The sequence below is a fragment of the Rattus rattus genome, chromosome 12, assembly GCF_011064425.1.
Source record: "Rattus rattus isolate New Zealand chromosome 12, Rrattus_CSIRO_v1, whole genome shotgun sequence".
Taxonomy (NCBI): Eukaryota; Metazoa; Chordata; class Mammalia; order Rodentia; family Muridae; genus Rattus; species Rattus rattus.
The window spans coordinates 68398183-68417624 of record NC_046165.1 but is presented as its reverse complement, the minus strand read 5'-3'; the positions used below and the strand labels follow the sequence as shown (position 1 = coordinate 68417624).

General features: G+C 38.0%; 1 protein-coding gene and 1 pseudogene across 3 annotated transcripts in view; both read left to right on the top strand.

Annotated features, from left to right (window-relative positions):
* The window catches only part of Rnf17 (ring finger protein 17), a 118738-nt gene that overhangs the window by 29760 nt on the left and 69536 nt on the right, over positions 1 to 19442 (top strand). For all 3 annotated transcript variants that reach the window (XM_032917896.1, XM_032917897.1, XM_032917898.1), the window contains exons 4-9: positions 1133 to 1244; positions 2675 to 2746; positions 6797 to 6897; positions 12132 to 12303; positions 14420 to 14496; positions 14736 to 14810. In XM_032917896.1, coding sequence (XP_032773787.1) covers positions 1133 to 1244; positions 2675 to 2746; positions 6797 to 6897; positions 12132 to 12303; positions 14420 to 14496; positions 14736 to 14810 — 609 coding nt within the window. The remainder of the gene's footprint in view (positions 1 to 1132; positions 1245 to 2674; positions 2747 to 6796; positions 6898 to 12131; positions 12304 to 14419; positions 14497 to 14735; positions 14811 to 19442) is intronic.
* On the top strand, positions 17877 to 18579 carry LOC116913852 (annotated as a pseudogene).

Here is a 19442-nt window from a genome sequence, read left to right as displayed (position 1 = left end):
ACTTAACTATCAAAAACAATGATTTAAGGAAATCTAGGCAAATGGATGGAACTAGAAAATATCATCCTGAGGGAGGTAACCCAATCGCAGAAAAGCACACATGGTGTGCACTCATTGATAAGTGGCTATTAGCCCAAATGCTCGAATTACCCTAGATGCACAGAACACATGAAACTCAAGAGGGATGACCAAAATGCAAATGCTTCACTCCTTCTTTAAAAGGGGAACAAGAATACCCTTGGCAGGGAATAGGGAGGCAAAGTTTAGAACAGAGGCAGAAGGAACACCCATTCAGAGCCTGCCCCACATGTGGCCCATACATATACAGCCACCCAATTAGATAAGATGGGTGAAGCAAAGAAGTGCAGGCTGACAGGAACTGGATGTAGATCTCTCCTGAGAGACACAGCCAGAATACAGCAAATACAGAGGCTAATGCCAGCAGCAAATCACTGAACTGAGAAATGGGACCCCTGTTGAAGGAATCAGAGAAAGGACTGAAAGAGCTTGAAGGTGCTCAAGACCCCATATGAACAACAATGCCAAGCAACCAGAGCTTCCAGGGACTAAGCCACTACCCAAAGACTATACATGGACTGACCCTGGGCTCCAACCTCATAGGTAGCAATGATTAGCCTAGTAAGAGCATCAGTGGAAGGGGAAGCCCTTGGTCCTGCCAAGACTGAATCCTCAGTGAACGTGATTGTTGGGGGGAGGGGGGTAATGGGGGGAGGATGGGGAGGGGAACACCCATATAGAAGGTGAAGGGGATGGATTAGGTGGATGTTGGCCCAGAAACCAGGAAAGAGAATAACAATCGAAATGTAAATAAGAAATACTCAAGTTAATAAAGATAAAAAAACAAAATATTTCCTGCCGAAAAATACCAAGTAAAGGTGAGTAAGAAATTAGAACATGGTAATAAGGTATTACTTTTAGGAGTTTGCTTAAGTTAAATTTGTATTATGATTAAATTATATGAAAGTGATTTTTCCTGGATTCTTATTATTGATAATTGAGAACTGTATTCTTATAAGTTGTCATCTGAACTATTTTTGGTGTGATGGAAATGGAAGACTATGGAGATTATATTCATGCTTGTATTTAAAACAACTCATTTAACCTTTTTCAGGGTAAATAACTGCTCTTCAGGTCTTGAAAAGACAGTGGACCAGCTAATTATCAATTTAGAACATTCATCCTCCATACACAGGAATGTTTCAAGCCCATCAGCTGTAATGTCGGTATGAAAAACATTGGTTATGAAGTATTGGAAAACCAAACATTGGGCTTTTTGTTAGGTAGCTGACATTTGACTCTTAGGATTCCTACAATTATGGTTTCCTTTAAAAAGCTTAAGAGTAAGATAAACCTACTCTCCTTACTTGAATTTTTTGTTTTGTCGTCTGATTGAACAGTCTTAGTGTGTTTTTTTATAAGCCTGTTTGTAAATCTCTCTTCTCCAGAGGCGTACTTTGAATCTATTTCAAAGTTCTTGAGACTTACTCAAATATAGTTTCCTCCTCTGTGAACCTAGTTACTTAATCCAAATTCCCTGAAACATGTACAGTTAAAATTTTCTAAATTCTGAATATAGTTTTCTAGTTATTTTAATGACAGCCAAGAGGCCTAGCTAACTGCATTTGTTATTGATGATGATGTTGTTTGTTGTTGAAGATTGAGTTTTACCTACTACTATTCTGAATAATGTTAATGATAACATTTCCTTCTTTGAGCTTAGAGAACAGACTCCAAAGTCTAAGTTAAATATATAGTCTTTCTGTTAAAAAAAATTAATAGTCTAGAAGAGGGACTGAAGTCTGAATCTTATTCATTTTCTTTTGTTTTAACTCAAATTTTAAAAAAAAACAAATAAAAGAATAGGGCCTCATGTTGCTCAAGCTGGACTTGAACTCACTACATAGCTCAAGATGATCTCATCCTCCTGCCTGTAGTCCCCAAATGCTGTGATTACAAATGTGTGTCACCACATAAGTCTTAACAGAGCCATATTTATAATCATCTTTCATTTATAATCATCTTTCCTAAAATCTGTATATATACTTTTTCCTTGATACATTTTTCTGAGATAATTTTAAATTGAAAAAATGGATTCAAAGCATAGTTTTATGTTAAACACTATCGTGGCCTTAGTGGTAGATGTTTGTACTGCCAACACTTAGAAGACTGAGGCAGATGGCTCATAGATCACTAAGGATGGTGGTATGTTCCTATAACCATGACACTGTAAAGACAGGGCAGGAGGATTATTGCAAGTTTGATTTACATAAGTGAGTTCCAAGCCAGGCAGAAACACATAGTGAGACCCTTTCTTACAAAGTGTGTTAGTGTATATGTGTGTTTATGGGGAAAAGTCTAGGATGCTATTGGAAAATGTTAATAGTTTCTACTGGCTGAGGTGGTAACTCCATGGTAGAATGCTTGCATAGCATGCCTGAGGTTCGGCATATCCATATTATGGGAATAAAATTGTTAATGTTCTTATTTCTAGATAAGTGGGATTAGAAGTATTTTTATTGTTGTTTCTTGGTTTTACACTTCTGTAGTAGATCTGTGGTACATTTGGAACCAAATAATAGTTCAAGTTTTTACAACTGTAATGTATCTAAGTATCTATTTTTCTGTTTTATATTTGTATATGGTTCCCTCTCAGGAGACAGAAGAAATTGATGAAGCACTGAAGATAGCAGGCTGCAATTCTGAACAATTAAGTAATGCTATAAAAGTAAGCATTTTGAGTAAATTCTACTGGGAGATAAAGCATGACCTCTTTATGAGAAAATAACCTTCTTTTTAATAAGCTTTATTATAATAAGCTTGCAAATAAAATCATCATGCACTGAAATTCACCAGATCTAAAGTCTATACATATCACTGAACTTCTGAACAGTTGATTCACATTAGACTTTATACTTTCACTATTGAATATGTTTTATTTACTTATCACTAAAAGTCCACGGCCAAATTAGAACTAAAAGGACAATTAGCTTCATAGCCTCATCCACAGCTTATATCCATTGCCTGGATTCAATCATTCTTTATTCCTTAATATTTACAACTTCTTTTTCTCTTTCATACATGTTATACTATACACAAATACACATATTTATATACATACATAAATATTACTATGTTCTGCATATGAGTTGAGAACATGTGGGTAATTTTTTTCTTTCTGAGATGGTATGACTTCAGTTAATATTATATGTTCTAAGCCCACTCATTTCTTCTCAGTGCTCTGTGTGTGTATGTGTGTGTCACTATGGAGGCTTGAACCTAGAGTGCGATGCATGTGAAGCAAACACTACCATGAGCTACAGCCCCAGCGAAAATGACCTCTATAAATGTGTACATCTGGATGTGTATTACTGAGGTTAGGTAATCATAATAGAGAAACAGGATTATGCTTGTAGCATTGTTATTCTAAGAAGCTTAGTAAAAATCAGAGGTTTTGAGAAATCAGAGTATGTACTTTCTGTGAACTGAATTTTCATATTTGCAGATACCAATTACAGATAGCTTCTTGGTTAAGAATAAACCCTTGTCCACTTCTTCCTCTCAGTGTTGGGGCCTCATTTGTCCTGATCCTGTGCAGGTCTTTTGTGTGTTGCCACAGTCTCTGAGTTCATATGTACATTCCTCTTGGTTACTTCTAGAAGACCATGCTTCCTTGGAACCATCCATTACTGCTGGCTCTTACAGTCTTTTGCCTCCCTTCCACATAGATAGCTGAGTGTTGGTAGTAGAGGGGTTGTTGAAGACAGCTTGTTTCATGGGACCATTTGCTTAGAAAACTGTTTTTCAGCCTTTTACTCTGAGGTAGTGTCTGTCTTTGTCACTGAAGTGTGTTTCCTACATGCAGCAAAATGCTGGGTCCTCCTTCACTATCTGTTGGTCTATGTCTTTTTATTGGGGAATTGAGTCCATTAATGTTAAGAGATACTAAGGAATAGTGATGTTGTCCTGTTATTTTTGTTGTTAGAGGTGGAACTATGTTTGTGTGTTTCTCTTCTTTTGGGTTTGTTGAAAGAAGATTACTTTCTTGCTTTCTGTACAGTGTAGTTTCCCTACTTGTGTAGGAGTTTGCCATCTATTATCCTTTGTAAGGCTGGATTTGTGGAAAGATACTGTGTAAATTTGGTTTTGTCATGGAATATCATGGTTTCTCCATCTATGTTAATTGAGAGTTTTGCTGGATATAGTAGCCTGGGCTGGCATTTGTATTCTCTTAGGGTCTGTATGACATCTGTCTAGGATCTTCTAGGTTTCATGGTCTCTGTTGAAAAGTCTGGTGTAATTCTGATAGGTCTACCTTTATATGTCACTTGACATTTTTCCTTACTGCTTTTAATATTCTTTCTTTATTTTGTTCATTTAGTGTTTTAACTATTATGTGACAGGAGGAATTTCTTTTCTGGTCCCATCTATTTGGAGTTCTGTAGGCTTCTTGTATGTTTATGGGCATCTCCTTCTTTAGGTTAGGGAAGTTTTCTTCTATAATTTTGTTGACGATACTTACTGGCTCTTTAAGCTGGGAGTCTTCACTCTCTTCTATACCTATTATCCTTAGGTTTGATCTTCTCATTGTGTCCTGGATTTCCCAAATGTTTTTGGGTTAGGAGCTTTTTGTGTTTTACATTTTCTTTGACTGTTGTGTCAGTGTTTTCTATGATATCTTCTGCTCCTGGGATTCTCTCTTCTATCTCTTGTTGGCGATGCTTACATTTGTGTACTGATCTCTTTCCTAGGTTTTCTATCTCCAGGGTTGTCTTCCTTTGTGCTTTCTTTATTGTTTCTATTTCAATTTTTTGATCCTGGATGCTTTTGTTTAATTTCTTCACCTGTTTGGTTGTGTTTTCCTGTAATTCTTTAAGGAATTTTTGTGTTTCCTTTTAAGGGCTTCTACTTGTTTACTTGTGTTGTCCTGTATCTCTTTAAGGGAGGTATTTATGTCCTTCTTAAAGCCCTCTATCATCATGATGAGATGTGATTTTAAATCAAATCTTGCTTTTCTGGTGTGTTGGGATATCCAGTGTTTGCTTTGATGGGAGAACTGGGCTCTGATGATGCCAAGTAGTCTTGGTTTCTGTTGCTTAGGTTCCTGCGCTTGCTTCTTGCCATCAGGGTGTCTCTGGTATTAGCTGGTCTTGCTGTCTCTGTCAGTGACTTTTCCCTCCTGTAAGCCTGTGTGTCAGCACTCCTGGAGATTGGCTTTCTCCCAGCAGGATCTGGGTACAGAGAGTTGTGGGACTCCATCAGATGTGGGCGCAGGCCTGTTCCAGATAGGACTCTCAGAGCAGAAGTGGTGGTCTTAACCTCTGCTCTCAAGTATGTCGGAGTTCCTGGAGATGGGCTTTCAGATCTGGGCTCAGGCAGAGACTGGAAGGATCCTGTCCCGACTGCTCCTAGGTTCCTATGTTCAGAAGGCTCTAGGCAGGTTCCTCTTGGTCCAGGAATGTGAGCAGAAGTGGTGGTCTCCCCTGAGCTCTCAGGATTGTCCATACTTCTGAGAGTTCATACAGAGAGCTGTGGGACCCCATCAGCTCCAGGCACAGGCGGAAACCGGAAGCTACTTTCATGTCTTAAGATGTTTTCATTATTTCATTCAACTGTCTGTATTTTCATAGTCTTTACTAAACATTTATTCCAATCCTCTTAAAGTGCTTGAACATATTCCTAATTGCTGCTTTGAAGTCTTTGTGTTGTGTTTCGGCTAACTTGCATTTCTTGGGGCCTATTAGAATGGGTTGCAGTCTTCTAAAGGAGGCATATTATCTTGACTGTTCATATTTGCAGTTTTGCACTATTATCTGGGACTCTAGGGTTATGACATTTTAGGCATTTCTTGGTATAGATATCACAGTTGTTCTTGTTGAATAGGTGTTCGTTCTTTGTTTGCCGTTGCCCATTCTTGATCCTAAGCAAGTATGTAGCTCTGGGGTCCCTGGTAGAGAGTGGGTCTGAGGGCGATACAAAGGAATGGAGGTAGGCTAAGAAGAAAAACTAAGAAAAGAGGCAGTAGGGAAGAGATAGGGAAACCTGGGTTTCCGTCAAGGAGAAGAGTTCATGGGGAATGGAAGTAGTGTAGGAGGAGTGCAGTAGGACTAAGAATAAATCTGGAGACAGGAATGAAAGAGCTAGGGGACCCTGGGTCTGCACCAAGGACTGAAATGTGTTTTCTAACTTTGTTCTGGGTGTTCATTTTGTTTTATAACTTAGAGAATCCTGGCTGTAGAGAAAATTAGTGGTCAAAAATGGCTTTTGTCTTAAAATGACAAAAAGGAATAAGAAAAAAGTTTATAAAACCAATCCGTAGAAACTCAGATGTTAACTGTTTTTTTCCTTTGCTTTGTCAAATTATCAGTATAAAAATGTTTACAAGAAGTGATCTTACAAACAAGGGCCAGAGTATAAAGCTGAACTTGCTGGTTTGTTCTATTAATTAACACTGCTGTGGCTGTTTGGGAAAGTACAGGAAGTATCTTCTTCTTTTTTTTTTTTTTAAAGATTTATTTATTTCATATATGTGAGTACACTGTCATGGTCTTCAGACACACCAGAAGAGGGCATCATATGCCCATCTTTACAGAAGGTTGCGAGCCACCATGTGGTTGCTGGGATTTGAACTCAGGACCTCTGGAAGAGCAGTCAGTGCTCTTAACCACTGAGTCATCTCTCCAGCCCCAGGAAGTATCTTCTGTATTCAACATTATATTGATGATTCAACTACTACAGAATAAAAATACAGATTACTTCATTGAATTTTTTTTTCCAGATGCTTGATAGCACACAAGATCAAACAAGACAAGAGACAGGCAGTCTAAGAGAGGTTGTGGAGAAACAATTCGATACACTTATTGCTTCTCTTGATTCCAGGTAATAACTTCAACATACAGATTGAATGAAACTAAAGGTTAACTTGTCATTCTGTTCCTTTGTTTGGCCTGAAGTAACATGTTACTTTAAAACAAGCCTGGAAGGTAGTGGGTGAGTCTGAAAGACTGATTTCCAGCTAGGTGTGATGACTCATGCGGATAATCATAGCACTCAGAAGCCTGATGGAGCTAAGTTTCTGTGAAGTAGAAATCAATCTCAAACAGTAAGAGATCCAAAAGAAACAGGCAAAAAGATTGACTTTGACACAAATTCAAGTGAAAACTTTTATACTTCCAAAATTTTATCTATCTGCTTTTTAATTCCAGAGCTAAGCTAACTTTAAGGTTAAGTAGATTCTCTCATTGTCCTTGTTCCTGCTCCTCATAGCTCTCACTCTCCTGTGCATGTGCCTGCGTGCGTGCGTGCGTGCGTGTGAAGATACAGAACCACATGATCCTCATGCTCCCGTTTTCCAAGTGCTATTTCAAGTCTAAGCCTCCACATTTCTTTATTACAGCAATTAACAAATAAAAATGTTTTTCATAGCCGAACTCATATTGTAGAATTCATATATTTGGAGAAATACAAACCACTTTTTCTTCTACATGGGCCTACCATTTTTTTATATGTGATTAAAAGAATGATGTGTATCATAATCATATATGTGATTAAAGAAACATAAATGTAATTCTTGAAATCATATGTAAAGAAACAGGCTCCTGAGGCCTCTGATAGGACCAAAGCAGTATGCTCAGTGAGTCATTGTCCGTCTGCCTCTACACCAGCGCTTAAGTTCCTTACTTCTTATGGCACTTTATGTTCTGTGCAAAAACGTTTGCTTTTCCTCCATGTGGTACTCGAGACCTAGCACATGGTTGGCGGGAGTGGTGCTATTGAAGTATGTATCTAGGTGCAAATGTTTTTATGAAGTTCAGATGATTTTTTATTTCTTTTTTATAGTTCATGCTTTTGGCTTCCTATCCAAGAAATACTTGACAAACCGACATCATGGTGCCTTTCCTCTGTGTCATTCTCATTTAGACCTTTGATTCTGTCCTACCTTGCTTTCTCTTGCTGTGGTACAACATTCTTAGCAGAAGCAACTTAGCTTATTTTGGCTGACCTTCCAGGTGGTAATGTGCCTCTGGGTGAAGTCAGTCAGAAGCCTAAGGCAGAACTCTTAGAGGGACGCTGCCTGCTGGCTTGTCCTCTGGCTGGTGCTCAGCTGGTTTTCATACACAAGCGGGGCCGTCTGCCCAGGGATGGTGCTGCCCTCAGTCAGGTGGATCCTTCTTCATCAATCATTAATCAAGATAACCTCTCATAAGCATGGCCATAAGCCAGTCAAGGCAGCTCTTTAACTAATATTCTCTTTGCTGGTGACTCTAGTTTATGTCAGGGAAAACCCACAAGCACACTTAGGTTTCTTTGGGTGTTGTCTTAGTAACTTTTCTGTTGCTGTGAAGAGACACCATAAGTGAGACAACTTACAAGTGGTCGCTTGCGTAGTTTCAGAGGGTTAGTCTATATCCTGGTGGGGAGTATGGCCGCAAGCAGGCAGGAACAGTTTACCGAAGTTCTTTATCTGATCTACAGGTAGTCCATTGAGAGAGACTGGGCCTAGGCTTTTGAAATCTCAAAGCCCATCCTCAGTGACACACCTTCTCTAGCAAGGCCACACCCCCTAACCAACAGTTGGAACCAAACATTCAAATCTATTACCTTATGGAGGCCATACTCATTCAAACCACCACAGATATATACCCGGATATATATATATATATATATATATATATATATATATGTATGTATGTATGTATGTATGTATGTATGTATGTTGTAGCTGGGCTGAATGGTGGTTTGATTTTTGTTTTTTGGTTTTTTTTTTGGGGGTTTTTTTTTTTTGGGTTTTTTTTTTTTTTCGGAGCTGGGGACCGAACCCAGGGCCTTGCGCTTCCTAGGCAAGCGCTCTACCACTGAGCTAAATCCCCAACCCCTGTTTTTTGTTTTTTGTTTGTTGTTTTTTGAGAAACCTTTATACTACTTTCCATAATGACTGGATTGATCTACACCCCCATCAACAGTATATAAAAGTTCATCTTTCCTCTACATCCTTAACAGCATTTGTTGTTATGCTCTTACTGATAGTCATTTATCAATTCACTTCTTTCTTTTTTACTAATTTTTCTTTACTTTTATTCTATGTGTCTGGGTGTTTTGACTGCATGTCTTGTCTGTGCACCATGTATATGCAGTGGCTGCTGAGTCCAGAAGAAGACATGGTATTTCCTGGAGCTGGGGTTACTGGTGGTGGTGAGCTTCCACATGAGTGCTAGGTATCAAACCTGTGTCTTCAGGAAGAGCAGCCAATGCCTTTAACCTCCAAACCCTCTCCTGCCCTTTCCTGCCTCCTTTCTAACACAACTTTGCTAAATAGGAAATTCTGCTGACACATTTTTTCCCTTTCATGCTTTTATGTGTATGCTTCGCTTGCCTTCAGGTCTTGAAAGTTCTCCTGAGAATTTGACCAGTAATCTTTGTAGGAATCAGTTGTATGTGACAAATCATCTCTCTCCTCTTGGTTACATGACTGCTGCTCTCTCTGTCAACAGATTGACTGTGTGGGTTTATTTTAGATGGGGTTGCTTTGTAGATATCTCTGTTTCATCAGATTTTGGAGAATTTTGGTGGGGCATTTATTTATTTACTTACCTGTTTGTTTTGTGGTGCTTCCCTATTTCCTGAGATCTTTCTTCTCCTCTGTTTGTCTGCCTATTGATATGTTACAGGTCCTGGAATCTCTTCCTTTTAAGTTTTTTCATTCATTTTTTTGTTTTGTTACCCAGAAACAATTTTAATTGTTCTGTCTTCCCAGCTTGCTGCTTCCACCAGTGCCTCCTTCCTCTGCTTTGTTTGTTTGTTTATTTGACAGGTTCTTACTGTACAATCCTTATTGGCTTAAACTCACCATGTAGCCCAGGCTACTTCAAACTCAGAATTTTCTTGCCTCAGAAGCTGGGATTACGGACTTACTCTCCCATGCCTAGATTTCCAACCCAGGACCAATGCCAAGCAGGCATTCTACTCCTCAAAACATTTGCTGCCATTATTCCTTTTCCTGTTCTTTTCTCTTGATATTAGAATTTTATTCTTAGGCAGCCCTCCTGATTTCTTCTGCCTCTTTATTCATGCTCTCCTTTGTTTCTTTGAACATGTTTAAGACAACTGTTTCAAATCAGTCTACAAAGTCCAATGCCTGTGCTTCTACAGGAAGTCTCTACCTCTATCATCCTCCTTTGAGCCACGTTAAGTTATAGTTGTTATTCATTCATATCCCTTGTAGGATCTGTGTTGAAACTTTCTCAACACAGTCTGATTCTTGCTGGAACATTCTTCATAGAATGGCTGACAGATTTTTGAGCCTTGGGATTGGTATAAGACGAAAGCTTAAGGTCTGCTCAAGTTCAGCTTAGCCTCTCCTTGGTTTCAAGCTATATGTTGTATGTCTGTGTATAATCTCTGACCCTACAAAAGTGTCTCATTGCAGCTTCCTGCACATTCCCCAAGCCTTTCTGCTGCCTATGATCTAAACAAAAGATCAGTCCTTCAGACAGCACAAAGCACACTTAACTCATGTCATCGGTCTGGTCTGGTCTTCCTCTGGTTGGAGGTGAGGTGTTGGCAACTGTATTCTGCTTCTAGAAGACACAAAGTATCTTTTTAAAACATAAATGTTTTCTAGAGTTCTCATCAGATGATATTAGCCAGTATGGGTTGGATTATTTTTTTTATAGCCATGGGAGAATGAGACGTTCTTAACTCCTTTCTAATATCATTCTATAGAGGCAAGCTTTTAGGACATTATTACAACTTAACAAAAGGGACATGTCACCTTTAAAAAGTCACTCTCAAAAATTATCACCAAATGGTTTGAATTTACCTTCAAAATCTAGCATTTTTTTTTTTTTAGTGTTAGCAAACTTGGGGTTTTTTGTTTGTTTTGTTTGGTTTTGGTTTTGGTTTTTTTTGGGGGGGTGGTTTGCTGGAGGCTAGATTTGATTTGGAGAAAATAATGAGAGAACATTTTGTTTAATGATTAAAGTACTTGAATTTTTTTCAGTTTTCAGTTCAGACATGTTTAAATTGCTATAATGAAGTAATTCCACCCTAGAGAAGAGAAAGGATTTGAGTAATACTGTATAGCTAGTGAAAACAACTGTTTAGTCAGTCATTCAAAGAAATATCTTGAAGATGATTATTCATTGTCATCCAAGTTCTGGTTTGATGCTGTTCTTAAATCTCATTATATACTCTTCATGGACTGTGTATCTATGGTAATATTTAAATATAAAATTAAACCCTGGCAAAAATGAGTACAGATATCTCTGTAGGGACACAAAAGACTATGGGATAGATACAGAATCTCTCCTAGCTGGGAAGAATGCTCTAAATTATCCTTCATGTTCATGACAGAACTATATCTTTTAAACTATTTTGTTTTTAAGATGTATTTTTAATTATTTTAAAGATTTATTTATTTATTATTACATTGCAAGTGTTTTGCTTAGTGTAGTGTATCAACATGTATGCCTGGTGCTCATGGGAGGTGAAGAGAAGACATCAGATTCCATGGAACAACTGGAGTTGTTGTTCCAGTTGTAAGCCATGATGTTGGTGCTGAGAACTGAACCCAGGTCTTATCAAAAGAATAGTACTAATTATTTTAACCACAGAGTCATCACCTCAATTACTTTATTTTTTAATTTTATATCTTAATTGTTTTTTAATGTATGAGTGTGATGCTGGTGATCACAGAGGATAGAATGGGGTTTCAGATCCCCTGGAACTGGAGTTAGAGGTGGTTGTGAGCTGCCTGACTTGGGTGTGGGCACTAAACTCTGGTCCTCTGCAGAAGAGCAGTATATGCTCTTAACAGCTGAGACCTCTCTCCAGCCTTTATTTGGTCTTTATTTACACATGGTATTTCAGTTTAATTGAATGCCTCATTTAGCCACATTATATGTGAAGTTTATCAACTAATAAAATTAGCTTTTCACATGATGTTCAGTTAGAACATGCCTATTTTAGCTACATTATTTTAATTAGTCATTATCAGGGAAATGAATGTATTATTTTAGTTAAATTCATTGCTTAGTGAAATTAGGAAACTACTCAATAATAAATTTACATATTATAAATTCTAGTAAAAATCACAAAATAACTTTGTCTTAAAGGAAAAAGAGCCTGTGTGAAGAACTTGTAAGACGTACAGATGATTATTTATCAAAATTAGTAACAGTTAAAAGCTACATTGAAGAGAAGAAAAGTGACTTGGATGCAGCCATGAAGATAGCAAAAGAACTCAAATCAGCTCCTTCTCTGAGGACCTACTGTGACCTGACTCAGGTAATACCAGTTCTCCAGCGTGAGTTAGCGCTGGGGCTTACTCCACATACTACAGTATGAACTCGGTACGTAGGACCTACTACACTAAACTCTGCCGTACTCCTTTACTACAATGAGATTCTAGTCAGATAAACCATTATCAAGTCAAAAATATTTTAAAACAAAATGTACTTAATTCAGATAATCTACCAAATGACATGACTTAGCAGCAGTGTACTTTAGAAAGTCCACTGCTTATTTTTAATGGTTTATTTTCGTCTATCTGTCTGCCTGCCTGTCTGTCTGTCTGAATTTTTAAGACAGAATTTCTCTGTATAACAGCCCTGCTGTCCTGCAATCTACTTTGTGGACTAGGCTGGTCTCAAACTCAGAGAGATTTGCCTGCCCCTGCCTTCCAAGTGCTGGGCTTAAAGGTGTGCTCCACCATACCTGGCTTCATTGCTTACTCTTAGGACCTTGTGACTCTCTGCCACTGCCCAGCTCTGTAAGGAAGGATCAGTTCACAGAGATTAAAAATAAAATTATGGTATCTACTGAATAATGACTGTTTTTGAGATATTATATAAAAACAACACATATATTACATATTATATATAATACACACACACACACACACACACACACACACACGAAAAAATCTTTGGGACTGTCTTTGTTGGTAATTGATAGTACTTAGCTGTTTGAATTCTTTATTTTTTGTTTTGTTTTTGATACAGGGTCTTTCTGTGTAGCCCTAGCTGTCTCAGAATTTGCTATATAAGCCAAAGTGGCCTAAAACCCAGATTTGCCTATCTCCACTATCCAAATGATGCTGTTAAAGGCAAGCAGTGCCACACCTGGCAGTATTTGAATTCTAAGACAAAAACTGTTGCATTTTAGCCTTTTAATATTTTTACAGTTTAAAGCATAAAATTTAAAACAAAGTAATTTGACAATGAGGTAAAACTGGGGTTTGTGTTACTTAGGTTTCCATCACTACAATAACTATCTGAGATAATCAACTATAAAAAGGTTAGATTTTGCTCACAGTTTTGTGAGCATTCGTGATTGGTTGGCTCTTTTGCTTTGGGTCTCTAGTACCCATCGTGTAGGAGAGTAAAGCAAAGCAAAAGCATGTATTTCATGGCCAGCAAGGAAAAGAGGGAGGAAGAGATTGGGATCTGACTGTCCTTTTCAGTGACATTCTACCAGTGACCTAAAACCTCATATTAGTCCTTACCTCTTGAAGGTTCCTAACACTTTTAGTAGCACCACCTAGGTCTTTAGAGGACACTTAAGTTGCAGGATGTAGAAGAATTGTAAGACACTTGAGTTAAAGCACCCTTATAAGCAGCAAACAAAATGAGACTGTTTTCTTCTCATGAGTTTATAGCTGAACTTGTGACTTAAAATTTTAATTCAAGATTCCATTCCTCCTGTCTCCTTATGTACACAATGTACAAATCAGGAAATAGTTATTTCATCCGGTCCTGTTTTATAATCTTGGGCCTAGAGAGAAAAGTTGTGCAAAACATAAACATCTTTCTTAGAACACAAATTTTCAGGACAAGAATAACCATATCCTCTTAGCTAATTCTGCTTCATCTTCTAAGTGTGAGACTCTTCTATTAATCTTTATGTCCTCAGAGGTTTACTTTGCAGAAATTGAACAAATTCAAATGATGCACTGAGGTATAGAATTAGAAGCTATTGATTTGTCTCCAGAATCTCTAACTTTAAAGAAAGGGTGAAAAATGTGCCAGTATCTTCTTCCTGATTCTCCACTAACTGTAAAAAAAGTAGTAAAATGTGGTGTTTACTCCGGTTAACTTAGGAAGATGAGGCAAAAGAAGGAAGCGTTTAATGGTAACACAGGTGTGTATGAATCCGATCAGAACTTTCTATACTCAGATAGTTATACTCTGTTCATTTTATCTGTTAATATTAATATGTATAACTTTAAATTCCTTTAGAGAATTTTGCAAGCATTTGATTTGTGCCCTTTGCGAGGCCAGAAGTAACCTTAAATGTATTAATTTAATATTCAAAAGATCATTTTCCTCCTAAAATCCTCTTTTAGCTATATTTTTAATAAAAGAAAATTCACATATGAAGTGTACATCTCTCTTGACTGCAGATTATCCGGACCTTGAAGTTAAACTTTGAAAGTGAACTGTCACAAGTTAGTTCCATAATTCCAAGGAACCCTCCCAGGTGAGTAAGTCTTACTTCAGGAAAACATACCAAGGGTTATTAAATACTAAGTGATTATAATTTGAATTTTTGGATCATTCATGCTTCCTAAAGTGACAACAAAATTAGAATAATTTTATAACCTATTTATTTTTTATTATAAGTTATTTAAATGCTGTTTAAGTTATCTAATGTTAGCAACTGTTGCATAGAGAAGAATTAAGTCTATGAGAACATTTATTTATATATTAAATTTTCAGGTTGAATATAAATTGCAGTGAGGTTATCTGCATGTTCAACAGTATGGGAAAGATTGAATTTGAGGACTCAACGAAGTAAGTATTTTTAAGAATGGCAGCATGCTGTTAATATCTGATAATACCTACAGCTAAAAGACAGGTGAATGTTTAATTTGATTCAAGTGCTAAGATGATCTAAAAGCTGCATTTCTATTACTAATTTCTGTTTGTAATACTTTTTAAAAGGCCTGAGAGATTATTATTACTGATTTACATGCTTTGAAGCTCTTTGAGATTCATTCAGTCAACAAGCATTGAAACGGATTTGTATGCTCGACCCCAACACTCTAGAAGACAGTGAGATAAACAGAGAAATTACAATATATAAAGTACAAACAAAAACAGATAAAATGTCTATGGTTGTGATAGTACAAGTAGACAGTAAAACTGATACAAAGGAATAGAACGGTCACTTCTTGGTACAGTAGAGAACTGGAAGGATTCTATTTTCATTATCTGTAGAAAAATCTACAGTTGGAAAGGAGATGAAATGGAAGGTACACATCTGAGCAGCACGTAGATGTAAACTAGCACGTCATGAGAGCACCTGCTACCTTCATTCTCTATCCTTCTGTATCCATAGAAGCTAAATCCTTAAGACTGTGCTGCTGTGTGACAGCAGTAAACTTCGTTTTCTACTTGTATGCTCTTAAGTATGATAGCTACTAGCCAGCTGTTGCTTAAATTAAAGACAAGTTCATTGAGACTCAATAAAATGACAGATTCACTTCTTTGGTTTCCTAAGCCAGATCTTACTTGTCACATGTCTTAGTACAGTCATACCGCTATAACAAAATGCCTAAGTAAAAATCTGTTTGCTCAGTCTAGAGTCTAGAAAGTTCAAAATCAGGGAGCTGACAGGTTCTCTATCTGATGAGAGTCTTGATCTCTGCTTCCAAGATGGCAACTTACTAATATGCATAATGCCCTAGATTCAAACCTTAGTGCAAGGAGGGTGGATAGGGCTGATAGTTTATGTGTTGTTGACAGTTCTGTTGGATGATAAAAACCACTCAGATGATTTTATACATGAAAATAAAAGTTAGATTGCGTTTTTACGTTTTCATTTTATCTTCATTTTTATGGTGTGGTATGGTGTGTGTGTGTGTGTGTGTGTGTGTGTGTGTGTGCGTGTGTGTGTGTGTGTGTGTGCACGCGCGCGCGCGCGCACTAGCCTATTGAGGCCAGAATAGGAAGGCATCAGATCTTCTGGAACTGGAGTTACAGGTGGCTGTGGGCCACCTGATGTGGGTTCTGGGACTGAACTCAGTTTCTCTGCAAGAGTAGTGGGTGCTCTTAATGCAGAGCTCACTCTCTCTAGCCCCATAGCCTACATTTTTAAAAGATACTCTGGCCAGGCTGTGCACCTTTAATCACAGGACTAAGGAGGTAAAGGCAAGCAGATCTCTGTAGTCTAAGGCTGCCTCCATCCATGTAGGAAGTTCCAGGCCAGCCAGAGCTACATAGTGAGATAATCTGCCTCAAAAGAAGGAAATAAAGAAAGACTGTTTTATACACACACACACACACACACACACACACACACACACACACACACACACACACGTACAGACATTTATACTAGGAATACAGGAACAAAGGTAAACTGAGCGGGGAATAGTCAGTATGTTCAGTTCCTATTCATTGGCCATCTGAGGAGGAAGGTGGAGGGCACTTGAGTAAATGGGCATGAGGCAAGATCTTGAACTTGATTCCAGAATTAGATTATTTATGTTGTTTTTTTAGGAATTAAATTGTTTGGAATAATAATGAAACTGTCCTAGGTACTGTCCTTAATTGTCAGTTTAGCACAACCTAGAGTCATCTGAGAGGAGACGTCTCAACTGAGCAATTGCCTACCTTAGGTTGGTCTAAGCATGTCTGTGAGAAATTGCTTTATTAATTGATGCAGAAGGGCCCAGCCCACTAGGTGGTACCATTTCTAGTCCAGTGCTCCAGAGTCATGTTTAAAAGATAGTTAAGTATGATTCTACAAGCGAGCTAGCAATTAGGTTTCTGCTTCAAGCTTTGCTTGGGTTGCCCTTACTTCCCTCAGTTATGAACAATGACCTGGAAGTAAAGGCCAAATAAATCCTTTTCTCCTCAAGTTGCCTTTGGTCAGTGTTTTATCACAGCAACAAGAAAGGAGACTAGTAGGGAGGGTGGTAATGGGGGGAGGATGGGGAGGGGAAGCCCATATAGACGGGGAGGGGGAATAATCAAAATGTAAATAAGAAATACTCAAGTTAATAAAGATTAAAAAAGAAAGGAGACTAGTACAAATGGAACACAGGGTACAGTCTCCCCACAGGCAGTCCCTTGGGTTAGCTTTGGGGGTGTCCATGGACAGTCAGCAACCTTTGCAGGCTGTATGTTCTTCTAGATAATGTTAGAGCTCTAATAGGGCTACTATCAGGTATTTTAAGGTTAAAAATTATCCTGCCTCTGTAGAAAAGTCTTTGCTAATCTTCTGTTGATTTTAAATGAGTACTTTGAGTTAAATTTAAAGATTTATGACAGCAAATTCTATAAGCTACATGTTCTTATTATTGAATGACAGGTTTGCCCAGTGGAGCAAAAGTATTGAAAAAGGTCAAGGGTAATATTTAAATCTAAAACAATAAAAAAGTGACCTGACGTATAAATACAATTTAGATAGTGCAGGAAGGGAAAGGATAAAGGCAAACAGAAAAATGTGGTGATGTATAAGGAAAGACTAGTGAGAGGGACTAGTTAAACATTCAGTAAGGTCTGAGGAGATTTATTATGAAAAGGTGTTTACAGTACAAGGTTGTTTACACACATAGATCCTTCCTAAAGGTCCTCCATACAACTCTGATTAATTTTCCTTAATGTCAGATGCATACTTTCTGTTGAAAGAAGCAGATAGACATACGTTGTTACTAAATTCAGTTGCCTCTCTCCAGTTTGTAAAGTGCCCACTACTGTTTCATGAAGAAATAAGACCCTTCATGAGTTAACTAACATGCAACCCTTTTGGACTCATCCTCTTGCATTTAAATTATTTAATTATAAATGTGATGGCCTAAAAGTGTCTGGATATGAGGACAAGGCAGAACAGTAGGAAGTAGGGCTGAGGAGATGGCTCAGTTAGTGAAGTGTTGTTGTTCAGGTTCACCAGACAAAACCGGAGTTCAGATCTTGCCACCATGTAAAAAGCTGGGCACAGGAGGACCCCGTGCCCAACGTGGCGACCCTGTGGGTCGGGCTTCCCCCCTCCACATTCTGTGGCTTGCACTCAATGTCGCAGGACATTGTAGGGCTGCTGCCTCTGGTGCTGTTGGTCGAGGAGACACCCAAGTGTGAGGACCTCAGAGTGAGACAATATATTTGTAAAGAACCAAAAACAAATGCTACGTAAGAACCAGTTAATTGTACAAACTACATAGCTCATGTTCAGTGTCTTCCAGCACCCAACATAACTTGTAAGGATTTGAGTGGTAATGAAGCTCATTTTACTGGAAATGAGGTTGGTCTTCTCAAGCCTACATCTTGCCGAAATGTGAATGGCTATTCATACAAAGTGCCAGTTGCATTATCTCTTTTTGGGGGATGGCTGGGAGCAGGTCAATTTTACAGTGGATATCCTGCCGTAGGCTTGTTCAAGTTTTGCACCATAGGATTTTGCAGAACTGGAAGCCTAATTGATTTCATTCTTATTTCAATGCAGATTGTTGGACCTTCACATTGGAGGGTAGTTACATTATAGACTGTTATGGAACCAGACTTAAGACTCGGCATTAACTAATGAGAGACATTTAGAAAAACACTGTTGTACCCATAAGTGTTTAAAAAGAGGAACAGATTTGAGCCTCCCTGATTTCAATCGAGAGCCCTGTGTGTGGAATTTCAGATTTTCCTTTCTCTTTAGTATCACTTTATGGATTCTGGGTGATGTTTTGACCTGTGCTTAACCTTGTTTTGTTGATTTAGTTAAAATATACTAAAATATACTATTCCTAGATTCATTTAATAGTCTTTCTTATTCTGTCTCTGTGAGACAGCTAATCTATTACTATTGTATTGTATTGTATTACTGTTATGTCCTTTACACGTCTCACACACACACACACACACAGAGAGAGCCAGGCACCACAGATAAATTCCCTGGAACGTGCTGAAGCCAGACTCTGTGAGAGAACTTGTCTCAGCAAATAAATAAAGTAGACAGCAGTTACTAAATAAATAAATAAGGAAGATGCCAGAAATAAATATCTGGCTTCCACACATGTCTGTGGTACACACAAGCATGCACTCATGCATGCATGAGTTATCGGCAAACTAATAAGCATACCATACCCAGAGGATTCAGGTGATGTAACTATGAACCTGGTAGACGCTTAAGATTTGTACCCACATTCTTTCCTAGTCTTTATTTTTAAGATGACAAAGTAAGTAGCAAATGATGCTAATATAATTTAAATGAAACACTTAAGCCAAATCAAAATGGCTTTTTTGGAAAATTCATGTTATTTTAGGATCAGATTATTATGATATATGACCGTTTGAAGTTTTCCTCAGTTTTTCAGTTTTGATACTCCTCCTTGACTTTAAAACCCTAAAGGTAGACAGGTGAGCTGGCATACACCTGTAATCTCAGCACTTGGTAGGCTGAAGCAGGAGGATTATGAGCTAGAGACAGGCAAA